At 48.2% G+C, this 18,161-nt stretch overlaps 1 protein-coding gene across 2 annotated transcripts; it reads right to left on the reverse strand.

Moving 5' to 3' along the window:
* Nucleotides 1-5,205: 5,205 nt before the first annotated feature.
* ST6GALNAC4 (ST6 N-acetylgalactosaminide alpha-2,6-sialyltransferase 4) lies at nucleotides 5,206-17,824 on the reverse strand. Of its 2 annotated transcripts, none has more exons than XM_083721110.1 (6): nucleotides 17,205-17,824; nucleotides 14,742-14,806; nucleotides 11,313-11,498; nucleotides 9,228-9,640; nucleotides 7,898-8,005; nucleotides 5,206-6,076 (listed from the first exon to the last, which is right to left on the reverse strand). In XM_083721110.1, exons 2-6 carry the CDS (start codon nucleotides 14,751-14,753, stop codon nucleotides 5,887-5,889), a joined length of 909 nt encoding a protein of 302 aa, XP_083577236.1. In that variant the 5' UTR covers nucleotides 14,754-14,806; nucleotides 17,205-17,824; the 3' UTR covers nucleotides 5,206-5,886. The 2 variants fall into 2 exon arrangements, with proteins under 2 accessions (XP_083577236.1, XP_083577237.1); XM_083721111.1 differs by having other exon boundaries at nucleotides 17,216-17,725.
* Nucleotides 17,825-18,161: the final 337 nt, after the last annotated feature.

Here is an 18,161-nt window from a genome sequence, read left to right on the forward strand (position 1 = left end):
TCACAGATTTAGGTTTCTCAACATTTCCGGAGGAGGCACTTTGCATGGGGGCAAGGAAAGCCCCCTCCGTTTTGAATGCTGCTCAGCCAACATTTAATGCATCTTTGCTTTTAATGCAAAGAAGCATTTGGTTTTTATATGTGGGTGTGGTGGCCCTAGCTTTAATTTTCTTTGTGTGGGGTGGGTGGGTATTTAAAACCCTTTAGTTATCTGGATGATTTGAGGGGGTGCTTATCAAATTTGCAGATGATGTGAGGCATAGCTAATGCCACAGAATACAGAATCAAAATTCAAAATGACCTTAACAGATTGGAGAACTGGGCACAAGCTAACAAAATGAATTTCAGTAGGGGCATATGTAAAGTTCTGCATTTGGGCAGGAAGAACCAGATGCACCAATATAGGATGGGGGACACCTGGCTTACTAGCAGTACATGTGAAAAGGATCTAGGGGTCTTGGTGGAACACAAGCTTAACATGAGTCAACAGTATGATGCAGGGTCATCTGGTCCAACCTCCGCAATGCAGGAATCGCAGCTAAAGCATCCATGACAGATGACCATCCAACCTCTGCTTCCAAACCTCCAAGGAAGGAGAATCTACAAACCCCCCCCCCCCCGATGGAGACTGTTCCACTGCTGAACAGCTCTTACTGTCAGAAAGTTCTTCCTGATGTTTAGCAGAATCTCCTTTCTTGTAACTTGAAGCCATTGGATCGAGGCCTACCCTCCAAAGCAGGAGAATGCAAGCTTGCTCCATTTTCAATGTGGCAACCCTTGAGATATTTGAAGATGGCTATCATCTCTCCTCTCAGTCTCTTCTTTTCCAGGCTAAACATACCCAGCGCCTTCAAGCGCTCCTCATAAGGCTTGGTTTCCAGACCCTTGATCATCTTCGTTGCCCTCCTCTAATATCTTTCTTAAATTGTGGTGCCCAGAATTGGACACAGTATTCCAGGTGTAATCTGATCAAGGCAGAATATAGTGGGACTATTATACTTCCCTTGATCTGGATGATAGACTTCTGTTGATGCAGCCTAGAATAGCATTAGGGGTTTTTTTCCCTAGATCTTTTTCGAAACCATCCTGCATTTTCAACGGATTTTCCTATCACTTTCCAAACTGCAAATAGCCCTGAGGCTTTTAAAAAGTTGATTTGCTGCACTAGGGCAGCAGAGCTCCTAAATATTCACTTTGTGTGTGCAAACCTCAATAAGGAATATGGGGAACTGTCTCATACGGAGTCAGACCACTAGTTCATCTAGCTCAGTACTGCACACTGATTGGCAGGAGCTCTCCAGGGTTTCAGGCAGGGAATATTCCAGCCCCACCAGGAGATGCTTGGGATTGAATCTGGGACCTTCTGAATGCAAAGCAGATGACTTACCACTGAGCTATGGGCCTCTCCCTAAGTTCCAGGATGCGTTTGGATCCCTCCCACAAAATACTGGCTGTCTGGAGGCTCCCTGGCTCAGGTCAGTTGAGGAGCCTAGTCCCCAATAAATTCCAAACTTTCAGTGAGTTATTTGTTCTTCCCCCTCCCCTCAGAACAAAGAGGACATTGTTCATGTCATACTGTCATGGAGATGCAGGGAGTGCTGAGTGCAGCAGATGCCATGGAGACTCAACATTCTTTCTGTCAGAACTACATGTGGGATTTTGGCTCAAGGGGCATCCATAGATTGTTCATGCTTTGGCGACTTAAACCAAGGATATGAACTTGGTAAGGAAAATGGACAATGTGACAAGAACACCAGGACACCAATAATGGTTAATGTTCACCTAGTTTATTGTTGCCGCAGAAGATAATTTTAAAAGTACTTTTCAAAACAGAGAGAAGATAACTATGCATGGGGGAGGGCAGAAGAGAGATGAGCTTCGATAGTTTCTGCTTCGCAGCTTTTCTCTGCCACTGCCCTCGGAGGATGAGCCTGCAAAGCAGGAACAGAGAGCCTGTGGTTCTCAGGATCTTGGGATCATGCATCACTGCCATTTAACGTGAACAGCAAGCTTCCTGTACCTCCATTTATTTCCCATTATCTATATGACATCCTCTAAATCACTGCCTTTCTGCACTTCCTCAATCTATCCAAGATAAGGTAAAGGTAAAGGTGCCCCTGCCCGTACGGGCCAGTCTTGACAGACTCTAGGGTTGTGCGCTCATCTCACTCTATAGGCCAGGAGCCAGCGCTCTCCGCAGACACTTCCGGGTCACGTGGCCAGCGTGACAAGCTGCATCTGGCGAGCCAGCGCAGCACACGGAACGCCGTTTACCTTCCTGCTGGTAAGCGGTCCCTATTTATCTACTTGCACCCGGGGGTGCTTTCGAACTGCTAGGTTGGCAGGCGCTGGGGCCGAGCGACGGGAGCGCACCCCGCCACGGGGATTCGAACCGCCGACCATGCGATCGGCAAGTCCTAGGCGCTGTGGTTTTACCCACAGCGCCACCTGCATCCCAAGATAGTGGCCATCAAATTGGATGCCACCTGCATCCAAAATAGTGGCCATCAAATCTTGTGGGAGTGAATTCCATAGTTCAACTCTGTGCTGTGTGAAAAAGTACTTTCTTTGTCTGCAGCTTCAGTGGATTTCCATGAGTTCCAGCATCGTGAGAGGAGAAATACTTTTAGTCACTTGCTTCACTCCATGTGTAATTTTATGTGCCTCTATCATGTTCCCTGCCTCCTCAGTTTATTGACCTTCCTTTCTGAAATAAAAAGCCCCGATCATGGCAACCTTGCCTCAAAGGGGAGTGGCTCCAGCCCCTCAATTGTTTTAGTTCCGCTTTTCTGGAAGTTCCCCCATTCTACAACATTGTTTTCAGGTGTGGTGACCAGAACTGATCACCATATTCTGAGTGTTAGTGCCATAAAGACATTGTGATAGTGGCTGTCTTATTTTCTAGTCTTCTCAGAAAGAAGAGCTGTAATATTTTCATTGGGGGGCGGGGGAGGAATAGGATTGAAATAATTTGCAGTTCAGGATTTTTGTTTCTGACACCAACATTATTTTTATCCTTAATGTACTGCTTGGCAGCAGTGAGATACTTGGCTGTGAGAAATGCATTTAACAAAATAAACAATAATCTTACCAAATTTTAAAAGGCTGATCTATTCCCCATTCCAGTTCCTCATTTACCATAGCATGATGGGTGTGCTGAATTTTTCAACTTCCAAATTCCCAAAAAATTGTTACATGATTTGGCAATTCGAAAGATATTTTGGTTAAATTAATATAATTTAGTTTTGCTTCGTAAATAAAATGTGTGTAAAATTGCATAGGAATTTTAAAAAATGATTGCCAAGTACTTTAACTGCATGTTAAATATTAATATTATAATGTATTTATTCATATTACTGTTGTTTGGCATTACCTGACATTTTCAGAAGATAAAATTAAAATTATTTGGTTTTCTGAAAACAGTTTATGTGCTTCATCATACATAAACTTACCCAGCCAAATGTTGTCAAATCACAAAAATAATAGCAGATTTGAAGTCCTTACACCCAAAAAAATTATTTAAGACCCCCTCACCGAAGACAGAATGACACACCCTACTATAACAACCTATTATTGTTGTTGTTGTTGTTAGTATTATTATTATTTTATATCCCATCCTTCCTCCCGAAGGAGCCCAGGGCTATAGCTTGATTGAGGCCCTCTTTGGGGCTCCAATTGACATTATCATCATTGCACATGGCACTTTTACAAAGCCAGAGATGCTTGTAACTTAAATGGTTATGCAGAAACACATAGGGGTTTGGCTGGACATCAGGAAACGAGAGGGTCGGGATTTACGGCTGCTCAGAAAGCGTACAGAAATGGAACATTAAGCACCCTAGGTAAGTGGTGTGACCCTGCAACCTCGGCTGTCACTCTCCTCTTTCTCCTCATCTCAGTGTTGCCTTTTTAGAACTCAGCAGGGGGTGCGGGGGGGGGGGCAAAGCTAGAATGAATTGCCTCTGCCTGCCATTGGCTCTGGCCCCACCTGCTGTTGACCTCCCTGCCCTACCAATCCCAACAGGAACCAGCTCCCACTGAGGAGGGCTTCCTCCAAGGTGTGTTCCAGATAAAAAACCCAGCGCTGGTCCATAGTTCCCTCCTCCTCCCTCCATGCCGAGTGGCTGAACACCACTACCAGCAAACCGTTTCAACCCACCAGTTCCCTGATCTCCACCTGTAACTGTGCCGCTGATCCCTTCATTGTTGCTAAAAAAAATGGTCAGATTCGTTGAAAGCCTGAATCTTGAAGAATGCCCTCCTCCCCACACTTTAAGAAGAGTTTGGATTTGATATCCCGCTTTATCACTACCCAAAGGAGTCTCAAAGCGGCTAACATTCTCCTTTCCCTTCCTCCCCCACAACAAACACTCTGTGAGGTGAGTGGGGCTGAGAGACTTCAGAGAAGTGTGACTGGCCCAAGGTCACCCAGCAGCTGCATATGGAGGAGCAGGGAAGCGAACCCGGTTCACCAGATTACGAGTCCACCGCTCTGAACCACAACACCACACTGGCTCACACTGGTAAGCCTTTCTCCAAGGGAAAAGGACCGCTTGGAGGGCAGGGTGTGTATTTTTGATTGGGATTGCAGTAGGTGGGGGTCAGGAGAAGGGTTGACTCCCTTTCTCACAATTCCAGCTGCACCTGCTATTTCTTCAGGAACAGGAGTGGGCAACTTTTCCCTCTCCCTGTTGGGGACCCCGTCTGCCAGTGAGTGGGGGGGAGCATCTATGGTGAGGCACCCCACTCTCTGCTTCCACACTTAGGCTTTCTCTCTCTTGCTGCCACCCACTTCCCCCCTCCTCGTCACCTGCGTAGAATAAAGCTGAGGGCCACATGAATTTAGTCTGGGGGCCATCTGCGGTTGACAAGGTACACATCCCACCCCTGTTTTCCAACAGCCAAAACGCGTGAAGCACAGCAGTTTATTTCTCAAGTAGCTGCCTCTCACACTCAGAAAGGCTATGCACTGTCAAGCCCTTTCCATGCTCAGGTTTCTAAAATGTTTGATAATCTCTCGGAAACAGCTGAAGGGAAACAGAAGCGCGGAAGGCGGTAGAGATAAGAGGAAGCAGCTGAAGGGGTGGGGAAGGAGGGCGACATGGTGGAGAGGCCCACAGAGCCACGTGACCCACAAACACAGCAAACAGCCACATGGCAGCCAAGGCTGTTTTTGCTACTGAGAGTCTCAGGCAGAAAGGGGTCGTTTATTTCATTTCATTTTTTATTTCATTTTATTGCTAAACCACGTGATGTTTAACAATCTCTCAGCAGTGCACAAAACATAGGAACAGTTATTGTGGAAACAGATTACTGTCTTCCCCCTCATCTGCTTCCCAAGATCCCATTAACTCAGGGGGTGGGCAGCCTTTTATCAGGTAAACTACCTGGGATCTCCAGCATTAGAAAACGTTGCTGCCTAATCCAGGTGTACTTCTCATCACACAATGTGTCAAGCACAGAAAACATAATTTGGTGAAGTAGGCCGCAACAATCCAACACTAGTGAGGATTGCTTAAATATATATACTACAATATTTGAAATGTTTCCATCCCTCCACTTAAAAAAAAAAAGTATTTCCAAAGTGTTTCCCACCTACCAACGACAAGGACTTTCCACTCAGTGTTCAGGAAGAGGAGAACAACTCCTTGCCTCTTGATTGGAAGTTTAGAAATAACATGGCCAAGGGAAATGGAAGAGGCCCTGTGCCGGCTGCTCTGCATCCTGATGCCTCATTGCCCTTTGAAAACCACGCGTGCAGGAGCCAGCACTTTGTGCAGAACCAAACAGTGACAAATATGGCTTCCGTCACAAATGTTTGAAGATTGAATTTATAGAAAATACCAAAACAACAATAGCACCGTGGGTGGCCTGCCGCTGGCCTCAGCTACCCATCTGGCCACGAAGGGTGAGTGAAGACAATGTTCCTTTTCTTTGCCCAGCGAGAAAAGACGGCCTTCTCTGTGATGAAACGATGCCCACCATGGGGGGCTCTTTCATGGGTCAGGTACATCTTGCATTCATCTAGTTTGCCCTTTTCAAAGTAGTGGTAAGGCACAGTGGGCTGGATTCTGTCTCTGCCAATCAAAGGACGACAAAAACACAGAAAATGAAAACCAGGTTGCTGCATGCTTAAAGCGGCCTGGACCACACTGTCTGACAGGTTAAGAGCTGGGCTACCATGTGGCTCCTCCTACTTTAAACCCATGTATCCTCCCATCTGCATTACTGCAATGCACTGTAAGCGGGGCTGCGCTTGAAGGAAAAGGCTGCAGCTATTGCAGAATGTGGCAGCTGCTGGGTTGCCCCTGGTCCTGAAAGATGGTTGCCAGAGAGCTACTGGTCTAAACTCAAAGCTTGGGACTCAAGTACTTAAAAGAGCGTCTTCCCCCATACCAAGTATCTTGGACCCTGTGGCTGGCAACTCTACAATTCCATGAATCTAAGATTCTTTGGGGACCTTCTAACTCTGCAGGAATCTCATACATGGCAGATGGCCATTCAACCAATGCTAAAAAACCTTCAAGGAAGGAGAGTCCACACCCTCTGGAGCAGAGACATAGCGTGTTGGGGATGAGGGGGGTGGGGTGGGCAGAGGGGTTGTGGCCCCAGGCGCACATTTTTTAGGAGGTGCACATTTTTTAGGAGGCACCCCATGACAGGCATAGAGCCCTGGCAACTGAGGCGCAGCAGAAGGCGGGCTGGTCTAGTGGGCAGGTGGATGGAGACGGTGGGTGAGGAGCCTATTGGAGGTGGGCTCCATTCATCCTCTCAGAATGCACACCCTTGTTGTGTGCCCCCACCTCGACCCCTCTCGCTCTCCAGGCTTCACCGAAAGCCTGTATTCGCCCCATAGGACGCACACACATTTCCCCTTCATTTTTGGAGGGGAAAAAGTGCGTCCTATAGGGCGAAAAATACGGTATATGAAACTGCCAGGAGAGATCATCAGGGGGTTCACCAATATGCAGATGATACTCAGCTCTACCTCTTATTTAAATTGGAACCAGTGCACCAGGGCAGGGGTGAACGTCCTGTGTGGCTGTCTGTAGGCTGTTGTGGGGTGGATGGCAGTCAAAAGATTGAGACTGAATCCTGACAAGACAGAAGTATTGTTTCTGGGGGGTGGGGGGGATGGCTGGTGTGGGGGATTTGCTGGTCCTGAATAGGGTGACTGCTCCTAAAGGACCAGGTGTGCAGCCTAGGAATCAATATGGACTCCCCATGGAGACAAAAGGTAAATTCTATGTCCAGGCCAGCTGTCTACCACCTCCTGCTTGCAGACTGTCTTGCCAGAGTGGTGCATGCCCTGGTTATCTCCCGCTTGGACTACTGAAATGCACTACCTTTGAAGGTGAATCAGAAACTACTGTAATCCAGAATGCGGCAGCTAGACTGGTGACTGGGAACAGTGTCCAGGACCATGAAACAAGGATCCTAAACGATCTTCACTGGCTCCCACTAAATTTCTGAGCGCAATGCAAAGTGCTGGTGCTGACCTTTAAAGCCCTAAATGGCCTCGGCCCTGTATACCTAAAGGAGTGTCTCTAGGCCAGACATTGAGGTTCACGTCCAAAGGCCTTCTGGTGGTTCCCTCACTACAAGAAGTGAAGTTACAGGGAACTAGGCAGAGGGGCTTCTTGGTGGTGCTGCCCACCCTGTGGAATGCACCCACCATCAGATGCCAAGGAGCTAGAAGACACCTGAAAGCTCTGTATAGGGAAATTTTTAATGATTAATGTTTTGTTGTTTTTGTATATGCTGGAAGCTGTCCAGAGTGGTTGTGGCAACCCAGTCAGATGGACAGGGTACAATTATTATGTTTATTATTATTCTTAAATAATGTGTGTGTATCTCTGCTTACATACTGTTTCATACCCCACCTCCCTGTGCCATACCTGCAATAGTTCTCACTGACCATGCCAAAGACAAAGATCTGCTCACACAACTCCATCGCCAAAACCATTGTGAACCAGCCTGTGCTCAGGAAGGAGCCAGATTTCATCCTGTGGATTTGGGAGAGACAAGGCAAACACTAACATAGAGACAGGCAAATCTGTCAATTGCAGCTTCTCTCTGTTTCTCAATTTTCCGACTTTTTAAAAAAGTCACCATGAGAATTCATAGGGCTTTCAATGTTGATTTCTCCAAACGTGCATATTTCTGTGTGCAATTCTGCCTGAAATACACATTTTTTTGCAAAGCATTCCCCCCACCCAAAATGCAGCATGTTTTGTATATCATTTTGGCTAGTATTTGTTCTGCGCAGAATTGTAAAGGGCTAGAGGATGACTCCTAGGCCACCAAAGCTCAAACCTAGGACTTCCTGCATGCAGGTCAGATTAGACCAATTCATGGAGGACATGGCCACCAACAGCTACTAGCCACAATGGCTAGGCTCTGTCCACACTGTCAGAGGCAGTGTGCCCTGAACACCAATTGTTGGAATTACAAGCAGGGAGAGTTGGTGTTGTGTTTATGTCCTGCTTGTGGCCTTCCCATTGGGACATTGGGTTGACCAGTGACTCAGGATGCTGGGCTAGTGACTGTAGCTAGCCAGCAGTAAACTACACAGAGCACATTGGAGTTAACTCTTTATTAGCAAAACCAGGATCTGTCAGGCCTCATGAGCACAGCTACAGATATCCAGCAGGTCTTGCCCCCATGGAAATCAGTTGCCAAGACTGAAGGTCCCTGCCTCCCCGCAGCTGCCTAAGTCTAAAGCAATTTGAGGCTGCACCTGTGAGAAGCCCGCTTCTCCTCTGCCCTCTTCATGCCTCTCCTGGTTCTGGGAGACCAGGGTGGAGGAGAGCTTGTCGCAACTGGAGGGGGTGACACTTGTGCCTCTTCACCGGCCAGACTCATCTCTGCCTCTTGGCCTCTCTCCTCTCCTGCTTCAGCCTCTGCCTCTGATTCTGCGCTGCTCTCTGCTGCACACTCTCCCTTCTCACTAAACCCTGTTACCTCTTCTGCTTCTGGCACCTCCTCCAGTCTTTCTCTGACCACTCATTGTCTTCCCACCACCAGTCCCTGGGCAAAGAATCTGAGTCTTCTTCCCTTGGTGGTTCCCCAGCTGGTTCCCCCCACCATTCCTCTGAGTCCAACCAGTCCATGACAGCTGGACATGCCCCCTTGGCTGGATCCAACGGGCTCTTCTTATATCCTTGGCAGATGTGCTTCACCATTATGGTCCCTGCCTGGTGATAACCCACTCTAGCCACCTCTCACCTGTTCTTCCCTGTCTCCAGCAGGAAGAGTTCATCACAGTGCACCATCATCTGGTCAGTCAGCGTGTAGAGGTGCAGACTCGGGTACATCTCCTTCACCTTTAGGAGGGTGCGGTAGACCAAGCCCACCTTCTCCCGGCTCATCAGCCTGGTGGGGCCCCAGATAACATAGATTGTGTCCCGGGACTGCTTGAAGAAATAGCTCTGGTTCCGCAAGAGCAAGGGGATGCTGGTATGAGAAACGACCCGGATAGTGCTCCTGCCACCCACATCCTCCTCGTAGCCCTGGGTGGGGGCCTGGTTCATGCGCAGGACACACTCCTTCTCGTCAATCTCCTTCCCAGAATGCGAACCCAGCATCTGCCCAGAACTCGATACCACAGCACACTGGCGACATGGCACTCGGGCCAATGGCTAAAGGTAGAAGAGAATTGAGCCTGGAGGGAGCTTAGAGAAGACCAGAGGCAGTGGCTAAGGCTACCCTTGCTGCACTGCTTCCTTTTCCCCATTAAATATAGGAACCAAACCAAAAGAGAAGACAGACGTTTTAAACAAAATTGGGTTTTGTCTCTACAAAGAGCACCCTCTTTTGGAAATTTAACATGCATCTGAAAACTGGATCAAGAAAAGGGAGGGGATTCCCCCATCCAGAGTGAGGGCAACACTTCCTGCTCTCACTCTGAACTGGCTTCATGACACTGACACACAGCCAGATCTAATTGGCTGTCTGATAATGTGGTGTCATCATGTTCACTGGGTAATTTCCAATTGACTGGTGGCGCATTATGACACCAGGTTAAAAGAAAAGGCAGGAGAAAAAGGAGTCTGAAGTGGTCCTGCCAATTAGGCAACTAATAGCCCACAGGAAAGGTGAACTGTGAGGAGGAGTAAACAGAGCAATTTTGTCTGCTATTGAAGCATGATTTTCTTTTTGGTGAAAATTAAATTAATGCATCTTTACTCTGGCATTTGATATCTGAGAGAGAGATATTTCAGGACCCACCTCTCATGATGGCTTTTGGTTTTTATTCATCCAGGGTTTATACTGACATCCCAGTGAGAACTACGAAAACACTTCGGGCAAGAAAGGGATTGTTTTGTTTTGTTTTTAAATTTCTATACTGCTTTATATTTTTAATAAAAATCTCAAAGTGGTTTACAGCATATTAAATCAATAAAACAATAGCCGGGCAATGTTCCTCCGGCCTCATGAGGAGCCTCTTCAGTGGGGCTGGTTGAGTGTGGGCCCTGCCCCCTAGGCCAGGTGGAAGGGGCATTTCAGGGAGCGGCCTCCATGCCCCACAGCCCACGCTCACCAGCCCCACTGAAGAGGCTCCTCATGAGGATGGAGGAACATCGCCCAGTTGTGACTGTAAAGGCTACTCCCTGCAAGGCCCTTTCCACCTGGCCTAGGTGTTTGTATTATTTCCTCTATTTCTGATGTTCAGAATTAAATGTCATTGCTTATGCAGCTAAAACAGCACCATCCAGGCCCAAAGAGGAAGTATCAGCAAACTTTTGGGGGTGGAGAGAACCATAACTACAAAGAACTGTCACAAAAAGACGCAAGGTGGCATGAAACCTACCAAACAGGTCTGGGCCCCGAAAAGGACTGACTGCTGGCTGTGGGGCAAGTAGGAATGGAGTGTCTGAAAGAAGGGCATGGCTGGCTGGAACCCTGAACAGGGGTGCTTCATAATGCAGATCCAAATGACCTTTTCAGAAGTTTTCTGCATCCCTTTCTAAACCCTGAACATACTTGTCTGGGTCTCCACACAGAGCACAACGAGGAGGCAGAACAGTCTGCACTACTCCAGGTGTGTGGGGAGGAAGAAGTCACATTTCTGAATGCTCCCCACCCCATATGGTTTGCTTTTTTAAAAAAACACCCTGCAAGTAGAAAACAAGCACATCAGGGAGGAGATAAAACCCTCCCCCCTGCTTTTTGCTTATGGGGAGGGTTTCTTTTCTCTCTTCATGGAGGATGAAAAGGACACCCCAAAATGCAACCTGAATTGGTGCCTCACAACTGACCAATGCCATGGTTTGACAATGGTCGCTTTCATAACCGGGAGGCTTGACTCACCTTCCCATCAGGGACGCTGATGTAACCCTCAAACTGGGCAGCTCCAGGACCAGCTGGCAGGACTCCTTCTTGCTCTTCCGGGTGATGGCAGCCAAGCCAACACAACGACAGACAGAAGTAAAGGCAAATCAAGGTGTACAGGATGGAGCAGGCACACAGGATGACCAGAGTTAAAAACAGCCGAGACTGAAGAAAAAGAAAGGGGAGAGTCTGAGCTTCCTCTTGGCAGGCAGAAAGGCACATCGTAGTCCGAGGGCTGCATTCTCTTCTGGGCAACTTTCCAAGGGCCACATGCCAGTAGCAGGTGAGCCCAGAGGGAAAAGCGGGTGCAGCAACAACAATAATAATTTCATTATTTGTACCCTGCCCATCTGACTGGGTTGCCCCAGCCACTCTGGGCAAATGTTAAATTTTATGTTTGTACCATAGGCTAGTTTCTACACAATCCCCTCTCTAGTCTCCTTCCACGAAAGCAGGAGACGTCGCCAGAGCTGAAGGACATAAACACTCAAGCGCAGTGCAAATGGCCTGGGGAGACGGGGCCTGGCTGAGGAGGAGTGTGGCCCAGGGACAGTCCCAAGGGCCAGAGAGAGGGGTGCACTTAGCCTCCAGGTGCAAGGTTCCCCATCATTGCATTAGGCAGAGAGCGGTCTTTCAACTGAACCTGCTAACAGGGACTGAGCCTGGGACTCTGCACATGCAAAGGTCGCACTCTGCTGCACAGCTGGGGTCCTGCTCTGTAGAAACCCTGGCACTCTAAGGACCCTGGGAAAACAGCGCCACATTAATTGTCCTACAGAATGCTGAAAGACACTTGCCCAAGTGGAAATGACAGCAAACAGCTTGATGGCAAACAACTTTGCTGCAGGCAACCCTGAAGAAGTCAATTTGAACAAAGTCCACCTCACACCATTTTCAGAAGAGGAGCAAGTTTGAGGTCTGGCAACTCACCAGGAAGAAGAGCATTCCAAGGGATCTAAGTGAGGAATCAAATATACCAGAGTTGCCCCACATATCTGCCTCTCAGGTTACTGGCAAGCCTGCAAGGGGGCTGGAGAATTTCACTTCCACTTTTAGAATCAGAGCATCATAGAACTGGAGAGTTGGAAGGGATCACGAGGAACACATAGTCCAGCCCCTGCAACACGGGGATCTTTTGCCCAAGTGGGCTAACCAGAGTTCCCTGTTGTGTCCAGACTCGGAGGGATGGGGGGAACTCTTCATTTTAAACCAATGATGGGGAACCTGTGGCCCTCCAGATGTTGCTGGACTACAACTCCCATAAGCCCTAGCAAGCACAGTCAATTGACAGGGATGATGGAAGTCAAACATGGTTTTAGTGCAACAACAATGTTGTAAAATGGAGCACAAGGGCGGGGGCGAGTCCGAATTTTGCTGTCACACAGGCACCACTTCTGAAATTTGAAAGCCCAAAGTCTGCCACTGTGGAAGTTGTAGTTTCCCACAGAAAAACATGGTTCTCCATTTCCAGAGATATGTAGGATTTATATTTCTTTCTAGGGAACCTTTCAGAGGCAAGCATGCCAGTGATGGGGGGGGGTGGAGGGCAGAGGCAAAAAGTGAGCAGAGCAATGAATGCAAACATTTACTTTTGTATGGTAGATGAGATTCTCCACATTCCCCTCTACTGTCAATGCGGACAAGTATAAGAGGCAGTGTTTGCGAACACCTCATATCCAAGCAAAAACAAAAGCAAAAAGAGGGTATGAAGTTGGGGCAGTGAGGTGTGTGGCTTGGGGAGAATCCAGGAGGCCAGGTAGAGACGTTTGGAATGCCCTATCCTGCCCCTGAGCCTATGATTCCCCACACCTGGTTTAAACTATGGTTAGTTCAAAGAAGCCAGGATCAAACTGTGGCTTAAGAACCACTAAGCAACATTCTGAGTTTTGACTTAATGCGGAGATGGGCTCAGTATAAAAGCAGTTGACTAGCTCACTGGGTAGAGCCTGAGACTCTTAATCTCAGGGTCACGGGTTCGAGTTGCACCTTGGGCAAAAGAGTCCTGTGTTGCAGAGGGTTGGAGTAGATGACCCTTGTGGTTCCTCCCAGCTCTGAAATTCTATGTGTCTATGAGATATTATTTTAATTAATTAATTGGTCAACCTCTTTATCTTGACCAAGGCAACTTACAGCCAAATATTTCCAAACGTTTTACTTGCAGTCACACTAAAGAACGAGGGGCAAGCGCCACAGGCTAAGGTTTGCACACACCATGCTACAGCACAGTAATCGTCTCTGGACTCCAATTCCCATTAGCCTCAGCATGGCCCAACGGTCAATGAAACTGGGAGCTGGGGTCTAACACCACCTTCCAAAGGGCTACAGGTTAGCTACCCATGGTTTAGGGCTGTATCTGAACAGGGCATTCAACTCAATTGGCTGCTCTGCACCAAACCTCTGTCCCACTCAGACTTCACAGGTCTGCCGATAGTCCCACCTGCCCTTCGTTCCATGAGCTAAGTGGATGGCGATCACTGTGCTCTTAAGAGGCTTGTTTTAGATGCCATAATTGGCTTAGGCCTGCATGGCGCGAGATCTAACTGCAAAGAAGCTTAAAAGAAACAGAGCTTTGGTTTAACTGGTTGCAGGTTAAATTCCTCCCCACCCCACGCAGGTGAGCAGCCAAGTGACCACACATGGAACAGAATTAGGTATGTGCCCACAACAGGTTTTGGGGAGCAAGGAGGTTGATCTTAAGGTTACACTTGGATCTAAAAGAAACCATCATGGATGGGGCAGGTGCTGTAGCTCAGCAACAGAGGATCAGATTTGCATGCAGAAGTTCTCAGGTTCAATTGCTGGCATTTCCCAGTATGCCTCAAGCAATCCTCAAGCAAAGGACTGGTTTAAGGCAGATTCCTATGTTCCTCAAGGCCAAATGTTGCAGGACTAAAACTCCCATCTTCAGGGGAACAGCCATAGCTTCAGTGTCAAAGAATCAGCTTGGCATGCAGAAGCCCCAAGTTAAGCCCTTTGCTGAGAACCACAGGGACTAGAATCTTACTTTATCTTTAGGTGAAGAACAACAGCTAAGTAGCAGAGTGTATGTTTTGCAAGCAGAGGGTCCCCAGTCCAACCCCTGGCATCTCTCAGAAAGTGCTGGGAAACAACTCCTGTCTGAAATCCTGGAGAGCCCTTGCCTGCCAGCCTGTAGACAAACGATCTGCCTTGACTTAAGGCAGATTCCTCTGTTACTAAAGCGGCTGCAACTGTTGGGCAAAAGGAACCCAACAGGCAGAGTTTTGAAAGCAAGCAACCCCCTGGGAAGCTGTGCTATGCCAGTCAAATGAACAGAAGGCAAGGAGGCACGTGAAGAATGTTAAATGGAAGGAATATTCCCATGGTGAAAGGAGCGTATGAGTACAGACTCAGATCTCATACACACCTTCTCCCCAATTGCATACTTACAAACAACTGCATCCTTTTAAGGTCTCATCAGCCATGTATCTGCTTTGGGCCTTGAGGACAATGCCCTGAAAAAAATAAAACCAATTGTTTAAAAGACTGCTTCTTAGGACATCTCCACCACATGAAGACATTTGGAAAAGTGGAAGGAGTGCTGCAGACCACTTTTCATACTTGGATATTATCCTTTGTGCTGGGCATGGTCAGTTCAATGGAAGTGAAGTCCACAATACTTTATGTGTCTGTACGTGTGTTCAGTGCGTGTGGTGGGAAGAATGTTTCACCAAACCCGTGAGCTTACGGCCCTCCATATTTTGTTGGACCACAATTCCTTATCATCCCTGGCCATTGGCTAGGCTGGCTAGTACCCCATCCCTCCTGTGCAGGTAGAAAATGCTGCAAGACCTTCCAGGTGGGAAGGGGGAGAACAAATATCCAGGAGGACCTATGAAACTAGATTCAGGAGAAGCGGAAATGCCACTGAGACTCGTAGGGTGGAAGGGTCCAAATACAGCCATACCTTGGGATAAATACGCTTCAGGTTGAGCACTTTCGGATTGCGCTCCGCAGCGACCCGGAAGTAATGGAGCACGTTAATTCCGGGTTTTGCCACTCACACATGCGCAGACGGTCAAAATGACATCACACACATGCGTGGAAGCAATGAAATGCAACCCACGCAGACATGCTGTCGCGTCTTACGTTCTGTTCAGGATGCGAATGGGGCTCTGGAACGGATCCCATTCGCATCCCGGGGTACCACTGTAATATGCGCAGACAGAGTCAACTAATTCTACTTTTGTCCCCATCCACCTCCCTGCTGAGACTAAGGAGGGAGGCAGTGTGGCCACCCATCCCCAAAACAGCAATATAGTTTGTGTCTCTGCTTTGCCCCAGATTAAAACTAAGTCAGAACTTTCAGAACTTGTCATGTTGGTGACACACTTTTTAGACATGCCTCATTTCATGAGACAGTAATTTAGTTTTACTACCAAAGTGGAGGTCAAACTAACCCCTTTCCAGCCCCAGGAGGAGTACAGGCTTTGCTTGCAGAAGATTCTAGAGGAGTAGTATATGTGCATATGTATGTATGTATGCATGTATGTATGTATATATACACACCTACACACAGGAATCTGGCCTGTTAGGGCACACAGGGCTCTGCCTCACCACCTCAGCCTGTGCTCAGCCAGCTTTTTTTATTACAACCAGCCCCAGAGATGGCATAGACTGTCAGCTGCCTCCTCCTTAGTTTTTTATTTAACTGTGGGTAAATTTGAAGCTAATCTTTTGGCTAACATTCCTGCAAATTATTTACTGTTAGATATGTAGGCTAGGCATCAAATGGCACCTTAAATCTAGCTTTGCAGAATGTCTATTTGCCAGGGGGTTGGACTAGATGATCCTCAGAGTCCCTTTCAGCACTATAGTTTTACGATACTATGATCCTATGATCTCAGCTACACTGCTTGACTGTAGCTTGCTCTTACAACAGTTCACTTGTCCTAGGATGCAAGAAGGAAAAGCTCTCACAGTGGAAATAGTATTACTTTCTATTTCGTTCTCTTCCTGTCACTTGATCACAACAGCTGCCTTTTTAACACCTCTCTTTCAGCATCACTGATACCGTTTTATTTCAGGCTCTGAAGTTTTGGCAATTTGGCCACTTTCAGCTTCTGTAGTGTTGTTGGATCAGTCACGGGAGTTTTTCCTTGTCTGTGGTAGACTTTACCACTAGATTCTTGCTGCTGTGCGACTGATGGGTTGGACTTTTTGATTTCATGTTTTTATTGAGTGCTTCAGGTCTGCTCTTCTTACCATACATGTTGGACTTGAGTGGACTACAGTGGTACCTCGCAAGACGAATGCCTCGCAAGACGAAAAACGCGCAAGAAGAAAGGGTTTTTCGTTTTTTGCGTTGTTTCGCAAGACGATTTTCCCTATGGGGTTGCTTCGCAAGACGAAAACGTCTTGCGAGTTTGCTTCCTTTTTCTTAAAGCCGTTAATACCCAGCGAATCCGCGCTCCGCAAGACGAAAGAATCGCAAGACGAAACAACTCGCGGAACGAATTAATTTCGTCTTGCGAGGCACCTCTGTATTTCTATTAGGCAACTCAAAAACTGACTTAAATAAACAAGTAAAATTTTGTAAGTAATAATGAGAATAACTGACAACAATTAAAATAAAAAATTAAAATACTGTGGGTCCCTTCCAACTGCTAAGTCACACTCCAGAGTAGACTCACTGAAATTAAATGACATGACTAGCTTAGATCCATTAGGACTATTTTGAATAGGGTATAGTTGGATACATCACAATCACACACACGGATACATCACACACACACACCATTTTTGGACAAACCACATGCCCAAATGTGTAATCTTAGCCGGATACCGCGGGGGCACAGTTGATCAAAGAGGAGGAGGGCGTTCTGCACATGCTCAACAGCACATTCATCATACCTGCTCTGTACCTGAACTCAAGGAGGGGGCGGAAGCGATGGGTGGTCTTCCTTCCACACGTAAAAGCAAGACTTGGGCTGAGAGCCCTTTTGCGGCTCCGGCTTCCCCGGCTCAAATTCAGACCGCTGACTTCACGAAGCTCGACGAGAGGGGAGGCGCAAGAGGAATTGGGGGCCCCGCTGCTATCTCGGTGACTCGGTCTGGGAGGAGGAGACGTGCGCGACTCCCACAGCGCTGCAGAGGGCCGGGAGGAGAGGCGCGCGTGGCCCCCGAGGGCGGCCGCTTGGCGAGGAGGTATCCTTCCCAAGGCGTGCTCTGCAACTGGACTTTGATGTGCCAAAAGGCGCGGCGGGAGGCGGAGGCGGCGACTGGGACTTCCCAGCCTAGCTGTTTGCTCGCGAGTTGCGAGGAACGGGCCTCGCCCGGCGTTTCGCAGCCTCAGCCGAGGTCTGCGCGCAACGCGGCCGCACGCTCTCCAAAAGCGCAACGCTGCGCGCAACCGCTCGGCCAGCTGGTGCTCTGCTTCCTTCCTTAGCTGATTACGACTCCGCCCTTTCCCTTCCCAGCGCCGGAGGGTTCGCGCGACCGCAGCTGTTCCCTTTCGCAGCGCGCGGGAAACCATTCCAGGCCGGTTGCCTTGTGCCGAAAAGCACCGCCTCTCCTTCCAGCTCAGGCCCGGGCCGCCGGCTCCCCGAATGATGGATAGGTTCTCTAGGCTAGGGTTTCAGGAAAAGAGGGTTCTTCCTATCCCTAGCTAAAGATGTTCCACCTCGGTCCTTTGGGGTGGGGGGAACAAAATGAAAGAAAAATTGGAAGGGGGAAAGCTTGTGCTTCTGCGCCCCTTCCTAGGGGCTGCGATCCAGAACGCAACTTACAATTGGGAATCTGCCCTCGGAAATCCCTGCCCCCGAGGAAGCGCATTGCAGAGCCCTGACCCAAGAGCAAGCCTCGTCTGTG

Source organism: Podarcis gaigeae (genome assembly GCF_964106915.1).
Source record: "Podarcis gaigeae genome assembly, chromosome: Z".
Taxonomy (NCBI): domain Eukaryota; kingdom Metazoa; phylum Chordata; class Lepidosauria; order Squamata; family Lacertidae; genus Podarcis; species Podarcis gaigeae.